Source organism: Neomonachus schauinslandi, chromosome 14, assembly GCF_002201575.2.
Source record: "Neomonachus schauinslandi chromosome 14, ASM220157v2, whole genome shotgun sequence".
In the NCBI taxonomy this organism is placed as follows: Eukaryota; Metazoa; Chordata; class Mammalia; order Carnivora; family Phocidae; genus Neomonachus; species Neomonachus schauinslandi.
The window spans coordinates 79921267-79945804 of NC_058416.1; the positions used below are offsets into that span (position 1 = coordinate 79921267).

General features: G+C 36.6%; 1 protein-coding gene across 1 annotated transcript in view; it reads left to right on the top strand.

The window, feature by feature from the left end:
* The window catches only part of MED13L (mediator complex subunit 13L), a 295260-nt gene that overhangs the window by 219921 nt on the left and 50801 nt on the right, over positions 1–24538 (top strand). Inside the window, 5 exon segments of the mRNA XM_044921070.1 lie at positions 13796–13941; positions 16480–16674; positions 17067–17255; positions 20986–21151; positions 23080–23184. Of these exon segments, the coding sequence (XP_044777005.1) occupies positions 13796–13941; positions 16480–16674; positions 17067–17255; positions 20986–21151; positions 23080–23184 (801 nt within the window).

Here is a 24538-nt window from a genome sequence, read left to right on the forward strand (position 1 = left end):
GTGCTTTCACAGTATTTAATGAAAAAATGGTAGAAAAATTTAGGTGGCTCTCCATTACCCCCCTCATTGCTCTATCCCCCCCCAGATAAACTTCATTACTATCTTTTAAAGCAACCAAAAAATGGATAAAAGGAACCAAGCATGTCTTAAAGTGAGCAATTAAAGTACTTTGGTGGTTATGAGTTATCTAATATAAATGTCACTTTAATCTGTATTCTGTGCCAGGCAAGTTCCCATTGAATTTTCAAAGGGCTGTCCAGAGACTGCAACTGGATAATCTGGCCTAGTTTAGTAACCTCAAGAGAGATTTTAATAAAATGACTTTCATAAGCCTTCTCAAATTTTGTATATGTCGGCTTCTGATTTTCAAGCACATATCACTGACTAGAGCAGCTCATATGTCTATTTTGGCATCTTGAAAATTATCTTACACAGTTTGTATCATAAGGATGGAAGCCCTCAAGCTTTCTAGCCGTTGGATCAAGGATATATAGGGAATTATGGCCTCTGCACTGTCACTTGCTTCTAGCAAGTGAGGCACCCAGGGAGAAACACTAAGTCCTTCAGGCCAATTGGGCACTGTTTTGCATTAATGTAAGATGTGCTGCTGGTTTGTTACCACTACAGTGCCAGGAATGGTACCCTTGTGATCCACAGGAATTAATGCACTGCACCAGTGCCAAATTTACTGCCAGTGAACAACTTAGCTTTGAGGATGGAAGGGTAGAAAGGAGAAGTCATAGAGCTTGCTAATTTAATTTTGTGTGTGTGTGTGTGTAAATATATACTTACTAGTATACAATGAAGGAAAATTGTTCACTGAAGCAATTTTGTATTGTAATGATTTACTTGGTGTAACTCTTTTTCTTAGAAGGGTGATTTCATAAAATTGTAATGGTAATTTGACCGTTATAATGCAAGTGCTCGCTCTCATTTTAAAAAAAAAATATGTGCCATTAACTTTCCAGGACATTCTCATTGCCTTTGTATCAGGTTTAACTTATAATTTAAAGGGAAGATATATGAAATAGTGAAAGCATCTCAGAGTGTTATGAAATAATTTAATTGTCTTGTTATTTGAATATTATAATGCTGCCCTCTTTCAAAAAGGAGGAAAGTTAAGGCTTGCCCAATAAGAGAAAGGTCACTATGCCACTATGCTAGTGGGCAAAGGATCTCCACATAGTCTTTGTGAAAGCTGCCAAAGTAAACAGTATATTTTTAAAGAAAGGAAATGATAAAATAACATTAGCAAAATATTCCCAAATGAGGATCTATAGAGTGAGGCAAATTACTCTGGCAAGAGATTTGGTTAATGACAGCTTGGAAATTTTTAAGATAAGTTCACAACACAGAAAGCATTTAGATAAAATTATCTAAATGCGTTCTGCATTGTGAATCTGTTATCAAAACACTTTTACACCATGAAAAGAACAGGAGTTTATTAATATTCATAATGCATTTTGAAAGCACATGTAATACTTGCATTCTGAAAATTCAGTGTAAGAAGTAAAAAAATCTTTTTTTTTTTTTAAGATTTAGAATATTGTAAGAGAATAAAATGATCTGGAATACTAGTCCTTCCTTTTTTTTTGCATTTACGCAGGTCCTTTCCCAACTACACAGGTGCAACCCCCACCAGTCCATTGTGTTTCCTGCGTAAACAGTTTTAAAAGTTGCCTTTTCCCCTATCACTGGAAATTACATACTATTGCCTTCTATTAATAATTAAACATCCTCCCACTTTAAAAATATTCACTGTGTGTATCAGCTGTTCTGGTTCTCTCAAGATGGAACTTTCTGAAGAAAAGTAATTTAGTCTTTGGTTATGACTAAAACTGTATTCATTCAGTGACTATAAGTATTGTGTGTTATGAGCTGTGCTAGGTGGCTAGAATACAGAGGGGTTAGGGAGCTTTCATTACAGTGGGAGGGGACCATCAAAATAAATAACAGCAAATTATGACAGGTCCTCTGAAGGAAACCAGTGAGATGATGGAAGCCTTGGACATACAAACTAATGTAGTGAGAGATGGTGTTGGAAAAATAGAATGCAACCAAGTTGCTTTTCTTATTGGAATGTAGTTTCAGTTTTACGTATTGGATCTCTGAGAATAGAGAATTTATCCAATTATAACAGTAAGATGGAATATATGGTATTTTATAAATAGTAGGGAATACGTTTTTTTTTCTAGACCTCCCCTCATTCCCAGAGCTTCATGTCATTCTTTCATAAACTGATAATTCTTTAAGATTGCATAGGGTACACGGGTGCCTAGGGGGCTCAGTTGGTTAAACGTCTGCCTTTGGCTCAGGTCATGATCCCAGGGTCCTGGGATCAAGCCCTGCATCGGGCTCCCTGCTCAGTGTGGAGCCTGCTTCTCCCTCTCCTCCCCGCAGGTGCTCTCTCTCACCATCTCTCTCTCTCTCAAATAAGTAAATAAAAAATCTTTAAAAGAAAAGATTGCATAGGGTACAAAGCCATATAAGATATAATTATATGATGAGATTTTTTAAAGAAGACTTAATATTAAAGTATATAATTTTGATTGAGGTATCCTACCAGAACTTCTCCATCTTCATATTGCTATACCTTTAAATGTCTTTGGGATCTTGCTATGCAGGCCAGTACAATAGTTTTATATTAGTATTTTTGTCCCTTCTAAAGTTTTTAGGTACTTTGCTCAGGAAACTGTAATATACCTAAGAGCTGATTCTGGTCTTGTTTATTTCCATATCCTTAAAGCTAGCAGAGTGTCTTACACAAGATGGATAGATGTGCTTAGTAAATGTTTGTTGATTAAATGAGTTTTTCTCATAGCATGGGTAACAAACGAGGTAAGTACTCTTGGTAGCAGGGAAGAAAGAGGTCTCTATGGAAAGAGCTAATATGGGAAAGCTCTATAGAGAAAGTAGAAGTGATGTTGGACTTTAAAAGATGGGATTTAAGGAGAATGAAGGTGTGGGAAATTACTTGGAGTTAAAGGAATGTATGTGGGATATGCACAAAGCATTAACCGTTCCAAACTGGCTGTCATTGAGAGCCTGTACATAGAAACAGGGTTTTAAATACTACTTAAAAAGAAAAAATGGGTTGCAACAGAATAAGGAAAGTCTGGACAGATGCCAGAGGGGTTTAGATTTTTCCTCTGGGCAGTAGGGGACTATGACACGGGATTGAGTAGTATTGATTTTTATTACAAATGTGTTTTAGGAGGATTGATTTGGCCATACTACTTAGGATGGATAATAGAGTAAAGGAACAGAATTCTTCAATGGCATTTACGGAAGAGAATATCCTAGTGACCTGTATGTCTAGTCTCTTTTCTAGCCCAGAGAATATAAACTGCCTTGGGTTCCAAAGAGGGTCACACTATATTATACTCCTCAGCTGTTAGTGATATGCCCAGAGCAGCCTGCCCCCCTTCACCCGCTGTAGAATGGTTAGAAGGATCATCAGAAATTCTCAAGGCTATCGGTAGGTATCACCTAATGTATTTCAGGCTGGAGTATCACAGCTTTACAGTCCTGTCTTCCCTGTCTCATGACTGAGAATTTCAGGCTTATTTCTTGAGTCTCCTAGTAAAGTGCCAGAAAATTTTAGAGGAAAGTAAAGTATCACAAACTCAGTGAAGCATTAATGTGGCATCTGCCCATAGCACATTACATGCTAAGTCCTGGGATCCAAAGTGATAGATAAAATGTGATTTCTGCTCTCACAAAATTGAGTCAAATGGACTAGATATAAAAGGTATGAATATGAAAGTGCTTTGACTGAGATATACACAAAGGCATATGGGGGCATTTGGCCTGTTCTGGGAATTTAGAGATGATTTCTTGGAAAAGATGAGTAGGAGTTAGATGAACAATAGGGGAAGTTTATTCTAGATAAAAGAAAAAAAGCATGAACAAAAACATCGACATATGAAGCAGTATAACATAGGCAGTAAGAAGCATCCAGTCTTGAAGCAGACTGGTTGGTTGAGGCTAAGAGGGGTGGCTCATGGAGTGAGCAGATACCAGTGCTAACACTGAACATTTTCTTTTTAATGTTCTCCTTGCACTGATCACCAGGAGGGAATCTCTGTATGTTATGTTTAGCTATTCAACACTTAAGCAGTAGAAGAGATTTCTCCAACATAGTTTCCATGTACATGGATTATATATGGATATATATATATAGGGATGGATGAAACATATCCTCACGATACCTAGTTTAGGGAAATATAATTATGTTGCCTAAAACTGTGATATCTAGGGAAGCGCCAAGGTAAGGTCGGTGTCCGTTGCATTGACTGCTCACAGACTGACATTGCCACCTTTACCCAGGGGTTACTTTGAAAACAAGGTATTTTGATGGTTTTTCTCTTAGTTTAATTCTGAAAAAAATAGGTCTTTGAAGCTTAGAATAAAGAGTTAAAAACATCTGGTGAAATGTTTGGAGATCTACTTGTAGCATAGGTGAAAATCAATAGAACACTCATGGGGGAGATGGAGAGGGAGGGAGGGAGAAAAGAGAGGGAGAGAGAGAAAGAAAATTAGAAGCATGGGGAGGGATGGAGGGAAGTGAGAAAGGGAGGGAGGGAGAAAGGGAGAAAAGAGGAACAAAGAGGGAAGGGGAGAGAAGAAAGGAGGGGGAGAGGAAGCTTAAAAGAATTTTAAGCTTGAATTAGCTTCTATAAATCATGTTATATATTTGAAGTAAGAATTTCTTATTTTGAAAATAGTTTAATAAGTTGCTGTGTAGGTTTATCTCATCAATAGTATTATCTAGGGCACTTAAAATGACATTCTTGTGAATAATTTGCACAGATACAATATAAACCCAGTTTATTAGTCATAAAATAATTAGCATTTATTTTATTTTTATTCAAAGTTCTCACCTGTTGATTTTTTAAATAAAACTAGTGGTAAATGCTAACGCTATAGAACAAACCCCTATGAAATCTATAATATGAACATTTTCCAGTGGTGTAATTATAATCTCGAATGTGATTTTTAAAAAGAAAACTCAGTCAAACCTCTAAGACGAAGTTACATAATAAACACACACACTGCCATGTAGTCTCCAGAAACAACAACTCCTATCCCATGGCCTTCTCTGCCCCCCCCCCCCTTTCCCTCCCCCCCCCCTTCTTTTCTCCTTCTCCTTTCTGTCTCCCTCTCTTTCCCATTTCTTCCCATCCCTCTTCTTTTACTTTTTTCCTGTCTTCCTTCCTCTTTCCATCCCTGTCTGCCCCTATATCTCATTTCCTTCCCGATGTCTATAGAGAGAATATAATGTAGAGGGAGCCTTACAGTTAGTTTACAAGACTGTTTTTAGCTCCATAGCACCTCTGAGCACTGTGATCGGTGTATCAGAGATAATATTACAAAGTGGTGAGTGTGTAGGGGAATGGGGGAAGAGAGTCATGGTGAGTTGTACCTTTAAATTCTATGGTGAGGATAAGCCTTGCTGGGAGATGGTACTTGTTTATTTATTTATTATTAACATATGACGTATTATTTGTTTCAGGGGTACAGGTCTGTGATTCATCAGTCTTACACAATTCACAGCGCTCACCATAGTACATGCCCTCCCCAGTGTCCATCACCCAGCCACCCCATCCCTCCCACCCCCCTCCCCTCCAGCAACCCTCAGTTTGTTTCCTGAGATTGAGAGTCTCTTACGGTTTGTCTCCCTCTCTGGTTTTGTCTTGTTTCATTTTTCCCTCCCTTCCCCTATGATCCTCTGTCTTGTTTTTCAAATTCCTCTTATCAGTGAGATCATATGATACTTGTCTTTCTGTGATTGACTTATTTCTCTTAGCATAATACCCTCTAGTTTCATCCACGTCGTTGCAAATGGCAAGATTTCATTTTTGATGGCTGCATAATATTCCATTGTATATATATACCACATCTTCTTTATCCATTCATCTGTTGATGGACATCTTGGCTCTTCCCATAGTTTGGCTATTGTGGACATTGCTGCTATAAACATTGGGGTGCACGTGTCCCTTTGGATCACTACATTTGTATCTTTGGGGTAAATACCCAGTAGTGCGATTGCTGGGCCGTAGGGTAGCTCTATTTTCAACTTTTTGAGGAACCTCCATACTGTTTTCCAGAGTGGCTGCACCAGCTTGCACTGGGAGATGGTATTTAAGCAAAACTTGCAGGAAGTGAGGGAGAGAGCCCTATGGATAGCTGGGAGGAAGAGAGGAAGAGAGTTCCAGGCAGGGGAGCAGTCATGTTCAGTGGGCCAGAGGAGGAATTGTGATTGGCTTGTTTGAGGAACAGCAGGAAGGCTGGAATGGAGATAGAGAGTGAAAGAGAGCAATAGGCAATTTGGTAAGAAAGGTAACTGGGCCTGGGTGTTGAAATTTATTGCGTTCTTGGCTTTACACTTTGTGAGACAGGGAGCCATTGGAGGATGGGTTCTGTGTTCCCTCTTCCATTTCATTGGTCTTTTGTTCTTGAGTCATTACTACCCTGTCATTATTACTGTGGTTTAGTAATAAATCTTGATACTGGTAAGTTAAGTCTGTTGCTTTGTTTGTTTTCAAAATTGTATTGGCTATTCTTGACCCTTTATTCTTCTATATAAATTTTAGAATCACCTTGTCCGAAACTTACGGGATATTGGTTGGAATTGCATTGAATTTATACATCAACTTGGGGAGAATTGTAATCTTTATGATACTGATAATGATATCTAGGAATTTGATCTGTCTTTTAAAAGAGTTTATATCTTCTGTATTTTTCAAATCGAATGTTCTGTAAATTTCTCCATAGAAGCCTATCTTTTATTAATTTATTTTCCTAGTACCTTTTGGTTTTCATTGCTGTTGCTAATGGGGTATTTTTTTTTTCCATTATATTTTGTAAATGGCATGTGGGAACACAGCTATTGCTGATTTTGTGTCTACCAACCTTAAGAACTCTTGTTACTTCTGTTAGTCTGTTTACATTGAAAAAATCTGAGAGAATTATGTCATCTGCAAATAAAGATAGTATTACCTCTTCCTTTTCGATTTTTTACCTCTTTCTCTTATTACGCTGACTTGGACATCTAGGACAGTGTTGTGTATTAAGAGGAGATATCCTTGTCTTGGGTTTTTAATAGAGTATCCTTCTAAAGTTTTAACATTAAGCAAGGTAATTGCCTTATCTGTTTAAGTTAGATAGTTCCTTTCAGCTCCCAGTTTGCTAAGAGTTTATTTTTTTAAATAATGATTCTTGGATTTTTTTTTGAGTTTTAATATATGCTTTTTTTTCTCTGTGTGTTGAGATGGATTCTTTGATTTTTCTCCTTCATCTGTTAATGTACTGTATTACATTAATAGACTTGCTGATGTTAATCCATTATTTTATTTCAACATAAACCCCACTTGGTTGTATTGTAGATCTCAGGATCACTTCTTAATTCAATTTATTATTATTTAATTTAGTAGTTTTGTGTCTTTGTTGGTGAGTGAAATTGTTAGATGTGACTTTCTCTTTTTGTAACTAATTATATCAGGTTTTACTGTCAAAGCTGTACAGGTCTAAAGGAAAGATTTGGGAGGATTTCTCCTATTTATCATTTGTTAAAACAGTTTGAATAGAGAGACTGATTGTTCCTTGAAAGTTTTATAAAACCTTCTAAGCTGATGTTGAACTGGGTGGGCGTATTTCTTAGTTATTCTTTTCAAAATATTTTCTAAATCTTCTATTTTCATAGAAAATTATCCATTTCATGTGTTTGAGATTTATTGGCCTAAAGTTACGTAAAAGTATTTTCATCATTAAAACATTCCTACTTTATCTGTGGTTACTTCCTCTTGGGTTCCCAGAATTGTTCATTTGTGCCCCTCCCCCCTTGCACAGGCATGTTCCCTACTTGCCTTCCCCAAATCAGTCACCCCAGTGGTTTGTCCTCACTTTACTTTGCTCAGAGAACAAGTTTGGATTTTGTTAATCCTTTCTATTGCTCTTCTTCTTTTTTCCCCCTATTTTATTAATGTGTTTTTGTCATTATTTTCATCTTTCTGTTTTCATCGAGTTTTTTGCCCCCCCTCCCTGCCCCGCTCCCCAACTTCTTGATTTGAATGCTTATCTCATTTTAAGATTTTCTTATAGGCATATGAGGATATAAATTACTCTGTAAGCACTGTTTCTTGCAGATTTGACATGTATTATTTTCATTGTCATTCAGTTTTAAATATTTTGTGATTTCCATTGTGATTTCCTTTGTAACCTCTGATTTATTTAGAGAGTGCATGTTTAAGTTTCCAGACAAAGGGATTCTATTTTAACCTTTTTCTTCTTTTAAACTGTTGATTTCTAACTAAATTGCACTGTGATTAGAGAAGGTATATAGTCTGTGTGGTATCAGATCTTTGAAATTTAGGACTTATTTGTGTCCTACCAGTACCTAGTCCATTTTTGTACTTCTTACATGTGTTCTTGGAAAGAGAATAGATTGTATTTCTGGAAAGCCAGCATATATACTCAATTTTACATATTTTTATTATTGCTGGGTTTTTTTGTTAGTTTTGTTTTCTTAATAATTTGCTTATTTTATTAAATACTGAGAAGAGTATGTTGAAATCTATTAATTGCAGATTTGTCAGTTTCTTCTTGTTCTACCAATTTTTTTTTCTTTTCATATTTTTAAGTTCTATGGCATACCATATGGCTGTGTACATACACATTCAAGATTGTTTAAATTTCTTGTTGAATTCCTCTGTTTATTATAATATAATGATGAACCTAAGTTTTAAAAATATTTTATTGTTTTGTTTATTGTTATTTCTATACTAGCTTTATTTTAATTTGGATTCACCTGGCATATCATTTTCTCCCTTTCATTTTCATTCTTTTGGGGTGGTTTTATTTTGTATGCCTTTTGTAAACATATATAGGTGGATTTACTTGTTTCAGCTACTTTGATGTATCTATCTTTTTGATAGGCAGAGAATGAACAAATAAACCGATCTTTCCAAATTCATCTTATACTAGTCTTTTTCATTTTCCCAATGATGCAGCCATAATGCCTCTTTATATATATATATATTTTTTTAAGATTTTATTTATTTATTTGACAGAGAGAGAGCGAGAGAGGGAACACAAGCAGGGGGAGTGGGAGAGGGAGAAGCAGGCTTCCCGCGGAGCAGGGAGCCCGATGCGGGGCTCGATCCCAGGACCCTGGGATCATGACCTGAGCCGAAGGCAGACGCTTAACAACTGAGCCACCCAAGCGCCCCCACAATGCCTCTTTATAAAGTTTCTTTTAAAATGCCAAATGCTCTCTAACTCAGTTCGTTTGCACATGTAGTTGTCTCTTCTTGGAATGGTCTTTACCATGGCCCTCTGTTTTAAAAAGCAAGCCTCAGTTTAAGCGCTCCCCCTTTTCTTAAGAGAAACTCTTCTCTGACCCATCCCTTTCTAAAATAGCATCCCCCTTATTTTCCTAGTACCTGATTTCTTTTATAGCACAAAAGTTGTTTTTTCATAGGTATTTATTGGTGTGACTATAAATACTATTATTACACTAACGATTTTCCTTACATGTTGATTATTTGATATTAGTGAACAGGCGGGGTAAAATAAGGCAGTACCCCTAAAAGAGTAACATGGTCAAGAGAAGGTCTCTAATGGCTGAGGAACCTGGAGCAAGTAAAGAGGAAGAAATAGACTGTTCGTGAATGGGAAAGAATTTGAGTATGGGGGTACCTTTACCTAGAAAAGGAAATATGTAGTCCTCCAGGACTCTGGGAGAGGGTGAGAGAAGTGTGACTGCAGACGTATTTAAGGTATAAAAGAGGTTAAAGAATTGCCTGAATCAGACCTGATTTTACTGAATAAAGAGTGGAGAATAAATGGAGTTGAGAAGGTGGTGGAATACTTGTCAAGAGGTGTGCCCTAAGAGAACAGGGTGAGGCTCCAAGTTTAGTTTGACTGAAGTTAGCAGTGTTGCTGGTTCTCTGTGTTCATGTGTTAGTACCTTGTGGTCCACAGCATTAGGGGGTTAGTATAAATGATGCAGGGGTGGGTGTAAGTTGCATAGTGTGTGATCACACTGATGAGTGAATATATTCTGCGGGGGTGAGTGTAGCATTGATTGAAGGTAGAATGTCATGAATGTACTGTGAACACCATGTTAAGAAGTAGGGAATGAACTCATCCACCTGTGCTCTAAACTAGTGTGACTTTGGGCACAGTCTTCTCCGTGAATTAGAAAGGCGTTGAGCTTGATCAGCCCTTTCAGTTTTCACGTGATGAGAGTGTATGAAAAAGATGAAATTGAGTGAGTAATGGTTTAGGTAAAAGTAGGTGATAGGTGTGAAGAAGCAAGTACAGGTATGGAGCTTGTAATAAGTTTTATCTCCTAACTCTTAATAATAACACTAACATAATGTATCTGTAATTGTTTTGTAGAGTCCCTTGTTTTCAGTGTTCATTCACATTATCTGACTCCTTTTACCAATGTAAAGGTTGGTAGGGATATAAGTTAATACCCCCATTTATAGATAACCTAGTTAGAACAAAGAACATTAAATTTCAAGTCAAATTCCATTTGTGCCTCATTGGCAAGCCAGACTTTTTAGCCCTGTTTCCTTATCTGTAAAATGAGGAGGGTTTTGTATCAGACTGCCTGCATTTTACTTTTAGGCAGGTGTCTAGATCAGAGAAATATGACACTTGTTATGTATCTGCATTTTATCAAGGGATTTGACATAATCTTTCAGATTTTCCTTTGTAGACAGGAAATAGTGAATGGGTGGCAGCACCCTAGTGAATTTGTAATTTGGGAGCTATCTGATAAGATGACATAGGATTCTATTCTCAGTGCAGTCTTTTTCACCATTTTTGGCGATGACATAGATAAAGATATTGATGGCTTGCTGATCAAATAGCCAGTACGTTGGATAACAGAATCAGAATCAAAGATGATCTCAGCAGGCTTCAACTAAGAGCCAAGTATGACAAGATGAAACACCATGGATTCTTCTAGTGCACGCCTGTAGTTGGGCCAACAAGCACACTGCACAAGGCTTGGAGTCAGGGGCTTCCTTCAGATCTTGCCTCCATTACTCTCTGTGTGACATACGGCCGCACATTCAAAAGCATAAAAGGATATGAATTGTGAACTCTCTTTCTCCCCCAGTCATGCCGTGTCATTCCCCAAAGGCAAATAGGATTATTAGGTTTTTAAAGTGTATCCTTCCAGAGAAATTTTATGCCAGTGTAAGCAAATTGTGTGTGCATATATTTCTCCCCCTTCCCATTTTATACAAGTGGGAGTATATTATTCACACTGGTTTTGTACCCTGCTTTTTTTCCTCAAATTTATGACTTTATGTTGGAGGTTTCTGCATGTCAGTGTGATCATTTTCTTTTAAGTGGTTGCACAGTATTACTTTATAGGGGTGAATCATAAAACATAGTTTAGTTAACCAGTTCTTTACTGATGGACATTTTTGCTGTTTTCGGTATTTAACTATTACAAACAGTGCTGTAGTCAATAACTGTATAATAGTTTTATCTATGGGACAAAGTCTTAGCAGTGGTGTTGCTAGGTCAAAGGGGAATTGTACTTTCTAAAGTCATTTTCATCCCTGCCCTCCTGTGTCACATAATCTTAGAAAAAAACAGAATTGTATAGCTGGAAAGGAATATAAATACCATCAAGTTTAGTGGTTCCCAAAGTATGGTCCTTGGGCTGGGAGTAACAGTAGCAGTAACAAATGCAGATTCTTGGGGCCCATGCTGGGCCTCCTGAATCAGAAAGTATGAGGGCCCAGCAATTTGTGCTCACAGTTGATTTTACATATGAGGAAACTATGATCAGAAAGGTGAAGTAACTTAGCACTTGTCTCAAGGTGTGACCTCTGACTTCTTTTTGAAAGTCTTTTCCCATCATGTCACATCTTTCCCCCTTTTGGAATTTCCAAACTACATGCTGTTCTTAACAACATCTGCCCTAGCCTCATGCCCTCTCTCTTACTTTTTCCTTTCTCTCTACTACTGAAATCCTATTTTCATTTGTTTCTGTTTTCCTGAAGCACTTGGATCTTCCAATTTGAAAAAATCAGTACATCTTAGCCTTCCTATGGTATTTTGTTTTTATTTCTATTTCTGTATTAGTGTCTGGCTTTATTTTATTGATATGCATTCATATCAGTCTTTTGTTAGCTTATACATATGCTCCTTGAGGGCAAGGATGATGTTTTATTTATCACTTTAGGCCCCTTGCACCTTCCTTGCATTTACTAATTGATAGATAAATGTTGGTTGCATTTCTTCTCATGCACAGTTGGGAATCAGTGGAATAGATACTCTGTGTTGCACTCAATACCTGTAACTCTAACCAGTTTTCTTATAAATATGCTATTGACTACACAGGACAATAGGCATGATAGGGGTAAGTCAGCTCAAACCCTCCACTGAAGTTTATAGATGGAAAATTAACCAATATGTAATCAGTAAATCTATATTTTGGTTCTCTTATGTGCCAGACATAATGTTGTGTGTTGAGATTGATATGTTTCTAATAAATAAAGGACCATGCATTTTTATAGTTGATACTGTCTTACACCTGTATACATTTAAATTGTAGGTGTCATTTCCACCCTGTGAACTTAAAACTTAGAAGTATGGTGTCAAGGGGATGTTTAAATTTTTCAAAATTCTTAAAAAATTTTAGTTACTATCTTGTTTACTCTGTTGTGCTAAGTATCAAGATAGGTGTTTCTATCATTGAAACCTCATATTCTAGTAAAACACACCATTTTCTCAGATTATCTCAACATATTTGTCAAGGAAGAATATAGATGCTTCCCTGTGTGGTAGAGTGAAAGTTTTATCATTTTTAGTTCACTTTTTCCTTAAACCGTTATAATTTTATATCTAAGCAAAATTTAATGTTTTTAGTAGTACTCAAAGTGCAATTTATAATATTTTAGAGAAATTTTGAGAAGAAGCATGTCTTAGAGATGATTTTTTTTAAATGGTAGTTGCCTGGCCTACAGTGATTTTGGTTCATCAGGCAAGTATTTTTTATGAGCTGTCTTGAGAAATGGAGATATTATCACTGGCGTAGGACCAAAGTTAACAACTTTGAAAGAATGTGCTTCTGTAGTAATTTTGAAATTATTTTTCTCCAAGACACATCATTTTTACCAATTTTAGTTAACTGTGTGGAAAATGGAGAAGTGGAATGCTTTAATAAAATTTTGTGATCAGAAGTAAATTGTAAAAATTTAATATTAACAGCCCATTTAGAGACTTGTATTACCTTAGCAGTTGTATATTGGGAACTTATATACAACTGTGTCCTTAATTGCTATTTTTAGATGAACAGTTTTAACCATGTTTAGTGTTGTAAGCTTATAAATTTGATGTTACTGTTATGTCATACCAAACATAAGCAAAACTATTTAATCTTTGTCCCCAAAATCCATTAAACGCCATTTCAGATACTAGTGCATGAGAAGGTAGAAAAATGTTACGATTCTTTTTTTGTCCTAGGAGTGTTTATAGTCAGCATAGGAGACTTTATGCAAATGAAACCGGAGGCAATCTGCACAATAGCTTTCTAAATTTCACAGTGCGGCATAACTATCTAGTATCTTTAATTTAGTTTGTCAGCAAGTTATTGTTATATTATTTGATCAAATCAGTTGGAAGTTTATGCTATTAATATCATCAGAGGCAAGCTTTGCTGGGTGATTGATAAAGTAAAGCTGTATCCCATATATAATTCCTGTGCCTAGCACTCATTTCCTACCAAAATGTAGAGTTGAGTTTCTCATTGTTTCTTTTTTAGTGAGCATTTGTCCTGTGCTTTCACATTCTTTCTTCATGGGGAAAGTAATGTATGCACAAGTGTGGAGATTGCCCAACACCAGCCAATTTATTTGATCAATGAAGAGCATATACACATGGCTCAGTCTTCACCTGCACCATTTCAAGGTAAGTAAATGGCAATGTCCTGCCGTCTACCTCTCCCCCGCCAAGTGGATAGCCACCTTGCCCAGTAAGGTTTGCAGAATGAGATATTATCTTAAATGGACATTTTAAAGCTGAGCATAATGGTCAATTTCTGAAGAAGAAAGGAAAGACTACCATTTCATAATGAAAGCTTGCTAGTATTTTGCTGAAAGCTTAGAGCTTATCACATTTACAACATGGTCTTAGGTGAAGTTGTACTAAGGAATAAAATGTAGAGAATTGCCTTCAGAACAAAAGAAGATCAGTAAGTATTTGAAAAATAGAATACTATGAGTAATTGACATCTCTTAAAAATTAAAGGTTTTCATTGTTTTGTTTGTTCCATGGTTTCAAGCACATAATGACTTACAGAAAATTACTGTTTTTGAAATTTCAACCAGAATCCTACTTCTAGAGTTGTATAGTTTCTTCAGTGATATTAATATCTTTATTGTGTCTTTTAATTAGAGACTACATTGTAGGTATTTGGTTGTAATTTAACTTAATGTGTATATTTTCATTAATTCTCAGCTAATCACCTAGATTTTACCAAAATAACTCCATGTCCCCTTTTTCTAATCATGAATTCTAAATCTTTAGTTTTGTTTTTGGAATTCAGAGTTTCTATGAATAACTTTTTAAATGTATTATTAATGTTTAAATGTAAAAATATTAGATTGAACCATCTGGAAAAATCTCTTATGGTTCAATCTAATTTATTACTAGAGATGCCTGGTTGAAGTGGTCCTAGTACATCACAATGTAATTTTAAAAAAACACTGATATTTTAACAGATTTGACTAATATATTTTTATTGACATAATAGCCTGTCATGAATGTTTAGCCTGCGTATTACTTATGATTGCTTTTTGGTTTCCTACAAATGATTCTGATTTAATTTGATGAAAACATCTGTTCCTTGCCCTAAAAGATACTTGAGCCTTTTTTTTTAAGGTAGAAAAGGACATTGAATCCTCATTTAACTCTCTCCTAATTGTTACCTGTTTTTTTTTTTTTACCCCCTCTCTTTGTAATACATTTTAAACTATGTACTTTATTATTCTGTAGTTTTTGGTATTTGCTGTGTGAACTATAAAATTCAAAACCCAGTTCCCAAACTGTACCATTAAGAGTTGTACAGTATTTGCATATTATGGATTACCAGAATTATTTAATACTGTGTTTTGTTAACTATGAAGGTTCTGAGGACCATCTAACTTCATTCTAGACTTTATCACTGAAAATAAAAGCATTTATTTATGATAAGAGCAGAAGGAATTCCTAGTCACGAGGAGAGGTAACTAACCTAAGTTGGGAAAGATAATATTAGCAATATCAGGTTTCCATAAACCACTTATTTTAGGTCTTACTGGTTTGTTGCTAATGCCTCGAATCATAGAAGACTTTTGTGGGATGTTATCCTGCTTATTTCTTATGATTGGTGTGGCAGAGGGACATTCTTAGGGCAGGTGTTGGCCTATAAATAATTATAGTGAACATAATTAACCATATTGATGTGGGAATTTCCTAGAAGTATTAATACAGAAAAATTGCCCTTGATTAAATATGTTGGTTGGAATCACTATTTTTATCCTATTTGGATCAGTGAGGAACAGCAGAAAGGTACCAAGAAATATGTGATGTCTACAGCTATCACTGTCTTGAATAATGTAATGTATCATCCAGCTGTTAAAAAAAAATAAGGCCATCCAAAGAAAGAACATCTCATTTAATGATTATGCTGAAACTTTTTAGAAATTAGGATTAAGAAAAAGTTTATTTCCAGAAAAGTATTGTTTGGAAGGTTAACCTCACCCCAAGGTTACAAAGTGGCTGGGTTATAGGCAGCATCATGTTAACTACATTTTTGTGGCTAGCTCAGTGAAAATAACATCAGGTCAAACATTGAAAGAGAAAGATAGAGGGACTTTGAGTCCTTTACTTGGAGTATAATAAAGTTTTATTTAGAGTTGTTTCGTTAACAGACCTTTAAAACAGTTGTAATTGAAATTACTTGTTTCAGACTTGGTACATCAAGACCTTTGCTATTACAAGTTTTATTTATATGTTATTTTTTAAATGACAGCAGATATTTAGGAAGTTTCAGAAACCCTGTTCAAGTGTTCAAGTCCTAGGCAGGTTTTGGGGTATATGTATTAAATGGTTTTCTTTTGTTATAAAAGATTCAGTGTTTGCATTGTATAAATTCTTATCCAACAGGTGTGTAGATGCTTTTGTAAATAGTTTATATATTGTGTGTTGCTACAGCTGTCTGGTAATTTTTTTTTACCTCCCCCATTTGATTTCCTTAAAAAATTGACGTGTGTTGAGAGGCGTATAGGTAAGAGGTACTAAAATGAGGAACTTTAAAAAATAAGACTTTAAAAGGAGTCAAGAAATAAAGGGCAATATCTAGTAAGTGAGGCTGGGCTTTAGCCTAAATGACCATGTATGTAGCATTACACTGAAGTAGGAGTTATTACTCTGATCTGTAACATACGTTTCTCCTCCCTGCCTTAGTACTGGTGAGTCCTTATGGCTTAAATGGCACGCTCACAGGCCAAGCATACAAGATGTCTGACCCAGCCACCCGTAAGTTGATCGAGGAATGGCAGTATTTCTACCCAATGGTGCTGAAAAAGAAAGAAGAATTGAAAGAAGACGAGGAGTTGGGATATAATGATGATTTCCCTGTGGCAGTCGAAGTAATTGTTGGTAAGAGAAAATATTTTGCCTGAAGAACTTTATTCGATCTTCTTCATCTTTCTTAATTTAAAAAGATAATCACTGAGATTCATCAAAAATAATCTCCATAATTTTCCCATCTTTTTTTTAATTCTCTTGGTACAGTGGTATATGCTGAGTAGTTATCTTGCCTGCAGCGCCAGTGGTCCCTGTATTCCAAGTGCTATTATCATAATGTTGGAGCATATGTTTAAACAGCTATTAACTTAGGAAGGAATGGAGCACATCACTTTTGGCAGTACCGAATGAGCACCTCATTTTCATCATTGAGCTTTGACTCTGACCACTAGAATGATAAAGTTGGCAGCCTGGTGTGACCTTTTTCTCAGGCTTGGTTCACTCCTTGCTCTTTTTCCTTACAGGTGGTGTTCGGATGGTTTATCCTTCGGCATTTGTTTTGATCTCTCAGAATGACATCCCAGTTCCTCAGAGTGTTGCTGGTGCTGGAGGCCATATTACAGTGGGGCAGCAGGGCCTTGGTAGTGTGAAGGACCCAAGTAACTGTGGGATGCCTCTTACCCCTCCCACCTCTCCAGAACAGGCTGTCATAGGTGAGTACAATCCAGAAATGTACTCCTCCAGGTAGAGGAGATCACAGAAAACCATGTAGCTCCCTTGCCATGGAGCAGATGAGTAAACTCACATTGAGAAATGCCTTATGCAAGAGGTGGAGGTAGAGTGACGTGGGAATTTTGCAAAACAGAGGAGGAAAATTTTCAACAAACAGAATCGATGTGCTTCAGAATTTTAATTGTGCCCTGTTCGTCTGTTTATTCCAGTTAGGCAGTGTAGTTGTTTCTCTTAAGTTCTGTACATACATCTGTCCCTTTACACACATGTATGCACATGCACACACACAAACATACACAATCAGGGGACAAGGTGTAGGCTGCTCTTTTTTTTTTTTCTTAAACAAATGGAGAACACTAGATCAGAAAATGGCTGAAGCATTTGCCCAGTTGGCTATTGCCAGCCAGGGACAAGTCTGGGATAATTCTTTTCTCGTTACATTATAAAGGTACTCTAGCATTCAGAAGCTCTCAGTAAAACGCCTTGTTCTGTCAGTAATCTGTCTACATTACCGATAAGTATTAGTTATATATGAAACTTTAAAAATTTTTCGTCATGAAAAAATTCAGAAAGTGTTTAAATTGGGAACATTTTGCCATCTTTAGAGTAGTATATATTCTGTATTAACTTTTTGGTTGTTGTAGTTGACTTTGTTTTAATTGGAAATCTAGTCACTAAGGAAAGCATATTCATCAGACTTGAGCTGAAGTGAGATTATATATAGGCTTTTCAATGTGGGCCATGTTAGCAAAAGCATCAGAGTAGATAAGGTCTTGGCTGCTGAACTGAAAACAGACTATCCAGCATGATACACACTACGTGGCTATTTTCATGAGATTAGATAAGACAGTATTTCAGAGTTTCTAGCATGGTGCTTGGCATGTGGAGGGTATTCAATAAATGTTCATGGTTAAGCAATATATTGGGGGCAAGTATAGACATTGTGATTGAGTGCACCTAATTTAAAAATCTGGCTATATAGCTTTTACTAGGTGAGTTGGCCTTATGAAATTCTCAAGCTTGGCCTGAGCCTCCGTTCCTTCTCTGTTAAATACTATGTACTTGACAGAGCTGTTACACATACTAGGTAAGGTACTTGACAGCGCTCTGTAGACAGACAGCAAAGCAGTATATAAATGGTGGCAGAAGCAATTTGAAGCAGTACTCAAAACACGATTATGTTATCTAGAAGGAGTTACTCAGATACGCTGTGGAAGGCATAGAAATGGGCAGCCGGCAGCCTCTGTCTTTAGGAGCCATGCAGTTGCTAAGACAGTAAAAAAAAAAAAGGGACATCCAACTCTAATATGGTGGAGCAGAGAATTTGGAAGATCCCCTGTGAAAGGATTTGCTCAATTTTTATTAAAAAAGAAAACAAAAAAAAAAAAAAGAAAAAGAAAAAATATTTTACAGGCTTTTTAATAATCATCATAGAGAAGATATATTGATATAGAGACTAGAATTATCAGTATTTTGACAAATTTTGATGATATTTCGTATTGAAGTTTGGATTTTAAATAATTGCACTACATAAGTTGTCATCAGTTTTTGTTTATCTGTTTTTGTTTTGCCTGGTACTTAGGGATATTTGTATTCAGCTTAAAATTGAAAGCCTGCTGTATGCATGATGTCCTGGCATCTGATCAGTTAGGAACTCTAAATTTCACAGTTCAGAAACACCAGGTTTTGTTTACTGTGGTTTTCAGTGTGGACTTCCTAACTCTGGGTATTCAAATTACTTCCTCTCTGACTCTATGTATGTCGTTGTGCTAAGCCCTGGGTAAATAAATCCCCTGATGCCTCCTCAGTCTCTAAAACAAACTAAATAAATAAAAGCAACTGGAATCTTTGTTGTAAAATGAATTTGTCTTAATTTTCACATCATGATACAATGAATTATAGCTTAGGACTCTTAATGCTCTATCAGAGACAATCCTGGTCAGCCTTGTCATTCTGCAGTTGACTAACATTGAGCATTGCTATGTTTTCCTAGATACAGGACAAAATGGGTTCCCTTTTCTCCTAAAATGGCCGAGAATCTCCTAGATTATCAGAGGACCTAGGAGGGCCAACTGGTTTTGGTGAAATCATTCATGCCTCATGTGGATAGGTGCCTCCGCTTGCAGTCTTTGGAGATAATTTTGAGAAACAGTATTCAATATATGTTTGACAGCATAGAGTATAGGTCTGGTCTAATTCCCTATGAGGTATCATCCACATTTTAGTTAAATCATTAAAAGCTACTGAAAAGCATTAACCCAACTTTAATCCGAAAAGATCATGCCTTATTTTCCTCACCCCTCTCACTTTTTGGTCATAAATTAATCCCGTATGATACCATGGACGTATGATCTCTTTAGCTAAATTGTAAGGTGTTTGGGAGCAAAGGGCTATATGTTCTACTTCTGTTTGTTTCACTACTTGTCCTACTTTTATAATAAGCATTTGAAAATCCATTGTAAAATTGAAATGAATTATTTTGTACCACAAACCAAGTCAGGGAACTTTTAAGATGAAAGCAATGAAAGACCAAATTTTTTGTCTCCTTTAATTTATCTAATTTGTAATATAATAATACTTTTATAGGGAACAAGCAATCTTCAGTTCCTGAGAACGTAAGCATTTTGATACTGGTTTTTTTTTTTTTTTTTTTTTGTTTATTTATTTATTTATTTTTAAATAGAGCTAAGCCTAACCATTCAACTCATATAGTGGTTGTGTTCCAGCGTATCAGGACTATTAATTTGTGGTATAAGGTTGTTTATTTGTTTTTCCGATGAGGGTGGAGATTTCCAGAGTGCTTAAAATTGATTATTTTGGTCAAGATGTTTTGTATCATAGTTCTATTGAGAATAAAACCCACAATGTATTTATGAAGTCAAATAGATGAAAGTAATTGAATCAGAATTTAATACTGGAAATTGACTTCAGTATTTGTCTTGTATGAGATAGAAATAGTAAAATACTCATAATATAACCAAAAACCAGTATTACCAGTAATTATAGTGGACCTAATAGAAAGAAATGGGAGTACATACCAGCCATAGTTGGAAAAGCTAAGTGGAGTTATTAGAAACTAGTGAATAATCCTCTGATACAGAATGTCGAGATAACCTCTTTCAGTGTTTTAGCACTAAGATATTTCATAAATAGTGTCAGGCATAAGGACAAACAGTTCCACACACAAATTTGAAATTTGACCTTTTAAAAGCTTTGTGCCATTAAGTTCTTTCTCCGACCCAGGGCGCTATGTGCAACTGTTACACAGCTTTTAAGCTAAATGAGCAGAAAGCTCCCTCTGCTGTTTTGTTCTGCCTTGAAAGTTATTTATTGCCTTGTGGATTTAAAAATTTAAAACAATCTATTCATATTTACATCTTTAATACTGTGATGTATGAGCCTTTACAAGTAAGTTATCTCCAATATCTGTAGAGTCGAATGCCTCTGTATGGGTATGCCCTTGGGTTGTGTGAGTATGTTAGTGTTGATGTGATGAACTATTTTAGGGAGAACACAAAGAACCATACAAAGTGCCAGTACACACAAATTATGCTCAGAGCTACAGATAGTGTTATTGCCAGGGGGTAGGGGCAAAGCTACATGAAGAATATAAGTTTCAAAACTCAAAACATTTCTGTTAAGTAAGCTTGCAGTCTGTGCGTACTAGTAGACCTTTTCATAATTTTTACATTCCCAAATTGTCTTTTCCAGGGGAGAGTGGAGGTACACAGAGTGCGGTCAGTCACCTGGGCTCCCAAGACGGGGGGATGATAACTATGCACAGTCCAAAGAGATCGGGGAAGATTCCTCCAAAACTCCACAATCATATGGTCCATCGAGTCTGGAAGGAATGCATCCTCAACAGAACCCAGTCCAAGTACGACTTTTGCATTACGTCTGGATCATGGTTTAGTAACACCAGCTCTTTGGTTACTATGTGAAGAGTGTCAATCACATTGTACCATTGTGTGACCAAACCTGAGGGGTCACTGGATTAGTAGATCATCTTTTTTAACATAATAGTGCCAAATTCAACGCAAGGATGTTAAAGATGTTTACTTGACTTGGTTATCTAGGAAATTTTGACGTTCCTGATTATCTCAAGATTGGCACATCTTGAGATTGACATTTTTTAGCACAGATAACTTAGTACAGTAGTCAGTGGGTTTGGTTTTCCTTTGTATACCAATTTATGAATGTTTTCTTTTTACAACGGGAGATGACCTTTGTCACATTTTCTGTGACATTGGCTGTCTGTTTTTAAATGACAGTACAGTTCTGAACTGAACTGATGACAGAGGGGTGTTTACCACCTGCTGTGCTTCTGTTGGTTGATTTGGGGAAGCCATGTTCTTTTCTTCCCCTACCTGACTTTGCTTCCGTTCTCCCCTACCTCTCCTATTGCTCTTCTCCCTGCTTTCCTTAACATATTTTTGGAAAAGAGGAAGAATTGATTCTAAGAAGAGACTGCTGGTGGTGATTATTTTAATTACATGAATGATAACAAATAGTCAATAAATACTCTTCCACTTACCAAGATTTATGTAAACATATTCAGCATATTTTCACATACTTGATATAACTGAGATGTCCCCTTTCTGGAGTGAGGCAGTAAACAAAGGAGTTTTCGTTCTCTAGAACAGAATAAATTTGGACACTCTTGCCAAAAACTGCTAAAAAGTCCACTCCTTTTACAAATCAGTTAAATGTTTCTTCAGTCACTACTACTTAAGAGTTTTACATGCAGATATAAAACCTGTCATGTGGATCTAGCTTTTAGGAAATTCATACTATATATTTGTTTCTCACTGAATTGTTCTAGAGTAGGCTCCTGCAGAAGATACAGTACATAAAATCTAAAATAATTGCAGTGGGAGATTATATGTCATGTTCTAGAATTAAAAAGATACCTTAAAAATGATCCTTTGCTCTAGAATAATTGGTACAGATGTTTTCACCTCTATCTACAAGCCTGGATAATTTCCAAGTTAACATTTTCTTTTTCTTTTCCTCTGATTTACTGTCTTTGATTTTTATCACCACTAACCTGTCACCTCCACCAGCTCTAGCAGCCCCTTGAATCAGCAGCACAGAACAGGGCAGTGAGACAGCCAGGAGGGCGAAGGAGGGTGGAGAGCCAGAGAAGTCCCTCTAGAGCAGAAGTCCCTCTAGAGCAGAAGTCCCTCTAGAGCAGTCCCTGGAGCACTTGGTAGTAGCAGCTGTAGCCGAGTCGGAGTCGGCAGTACAGAAATGCTGCCCCGTGTCCTGACTGTCACTGTGTAGTAATAGACTCTGCTTTGTGCTACCAGTTACTAGTGACAAGTACGAGGTGATTTTTTCCTTGTCTTTAGTTCACATCACAAGCATAGAGTGCTGCTTAAATGCTAATGAATATAGGAGTGGTAAGAGTTTAAGAGTTTTAAACAGTCTCAGGGCATATAATTCACAGATGCTGTGAAAAGATAATTTTAAAAATTTAAGTTATTTCTACAAAATTTAGGTGGCTTTTTAAAGCAACAGCCAATAGTGCCAGATAGTGTTTTAATTGCTCTGTCACCCATGTTAAAAAGTACATTCAACTTAAATAGAAATGTTTTGAATCTTGCTTCTTCTAGTGCATAGAACAAGTTGGTTCTCCCCGCCCACACCCCAACCCCTTGGATTGCTCTGAGCTATCTATTAGCTAGATAACATTACTATGTGAAATGTATTCAGGTCTTTTAACCCCATAGCCCCCCGCCCCGCCCCATCGAGGTATGAATATTATCTCATGTTTACAGAAGTCACATTTTTAACCTTTTTTAGGAGGAGCCAAATGTCAACTCCAACTCTTGAAGAAGAGCCTGCTAATAATCCTGCTACTTGGGATTTTGTGGATCCAACCCAAAGAGTCAGCTGTTCCTGTTCTAGGTAGGTGGTAGAAATGGCAGAGTAGGAGTTGGATAGAATGGTGGCACCGTTTGTTGGCTATCTCTTGGACTCTCAGACCGCTTCTTCCTCATTGTTTTATTTTGTTTTGTTTTCAGTCTTCCTCCTCGAGTAGAGAAGGAAAAGATAGGTCTTTTCTTATATACAGATGATAACAGTTTTATTGTCAGGACTCAAAAAGAGCTTTATTAGACAACTGGCCCTGTTATCAAATTGCTCCCACAAATTTCTTCATGGTAGCTACTTCAGAACTTAAGGCATCAGTTTGATAAGACCATCTATTCCCCTTTATATGACTTTATTTAATTATTCTTAATTTTAAAGTAGGATAAATATTAAACAAGTTGGCTAGAGTTAATAGAATTTGGATTAAATAGGTCTTCCATAGATAATTTGTTTTGTTGTCGGTGCTGGTGTGTTTTGATGCTTCAGGTGGGTATTTGGTAACAACACCTGCCAAAAGCTAAACTTGTTGTTCATTCATTTAGATATTTGAATAGAACCCTAAATTGATTTCTGTAGAAAATTTTTGCTCTCCTGGATATTACCTTGACTTATCACTCCTTGTGGTTGTAAAAAGTCTTCTTGTCATGGGCTTTCATTAGGGTTCTTAGAGTTCTTTCCTTTTTTTTTTTTAAGATTTATTTATTTCACACACATGCGAGAGAGTGAAGAAGAGTGGGCCCAAGCAGGGGGAGGGGCAGAAAGAGAGGGGGAGAAAGAATCTCAAGCAGACCCCATGCTGAGCACGGAGCCAGATGCGGGGTTTGATCTCATGAACCTGAGATCATGACCTTAGCCGAAATCAAGAGTCAGACGTTTAACCAACTGAGTCAGCCAGGTGCTCCAGGGTTCTTAGATTTCTTAAGTGTATGTCGGCTTCACCCCAGCTCAGTTGACTATTGAGGATGTGATGGTGATTATTCACTTAATGAGCAACTTAGAGTAGCTTTGCTTCCAAAGTCCATATTTTCACATTTGATACTGCTCAGCACTTAGAAAAAGTTCTGTTGAGATAAAGTGTATTAAGAAAATGGCCATTCATTTCCCTAATTCAGATAGAGGTTCTTATTGTGACATAAATAAGGTGGCTTCAGGGTAGGGAGGCAGTCAAATGACCCCTGAGAATATATGCAAAGTGTGTGTGTGTGTGTGTGTGTGTGTGTGTGTGTGTGTACACTTAAGCAGCAGTTTTGACCCCATCTTCCCCTGCACCTTACGTTGATTCTCTTTTATCAAGCTCTGCCTTTTTAGTCAGCTTTTTTTTTTTGAGAGATGTTGTAAGTATCAGCCTAATGAAATGTGCACTATTGATTTTTTAAGGAGGATGTTTTTG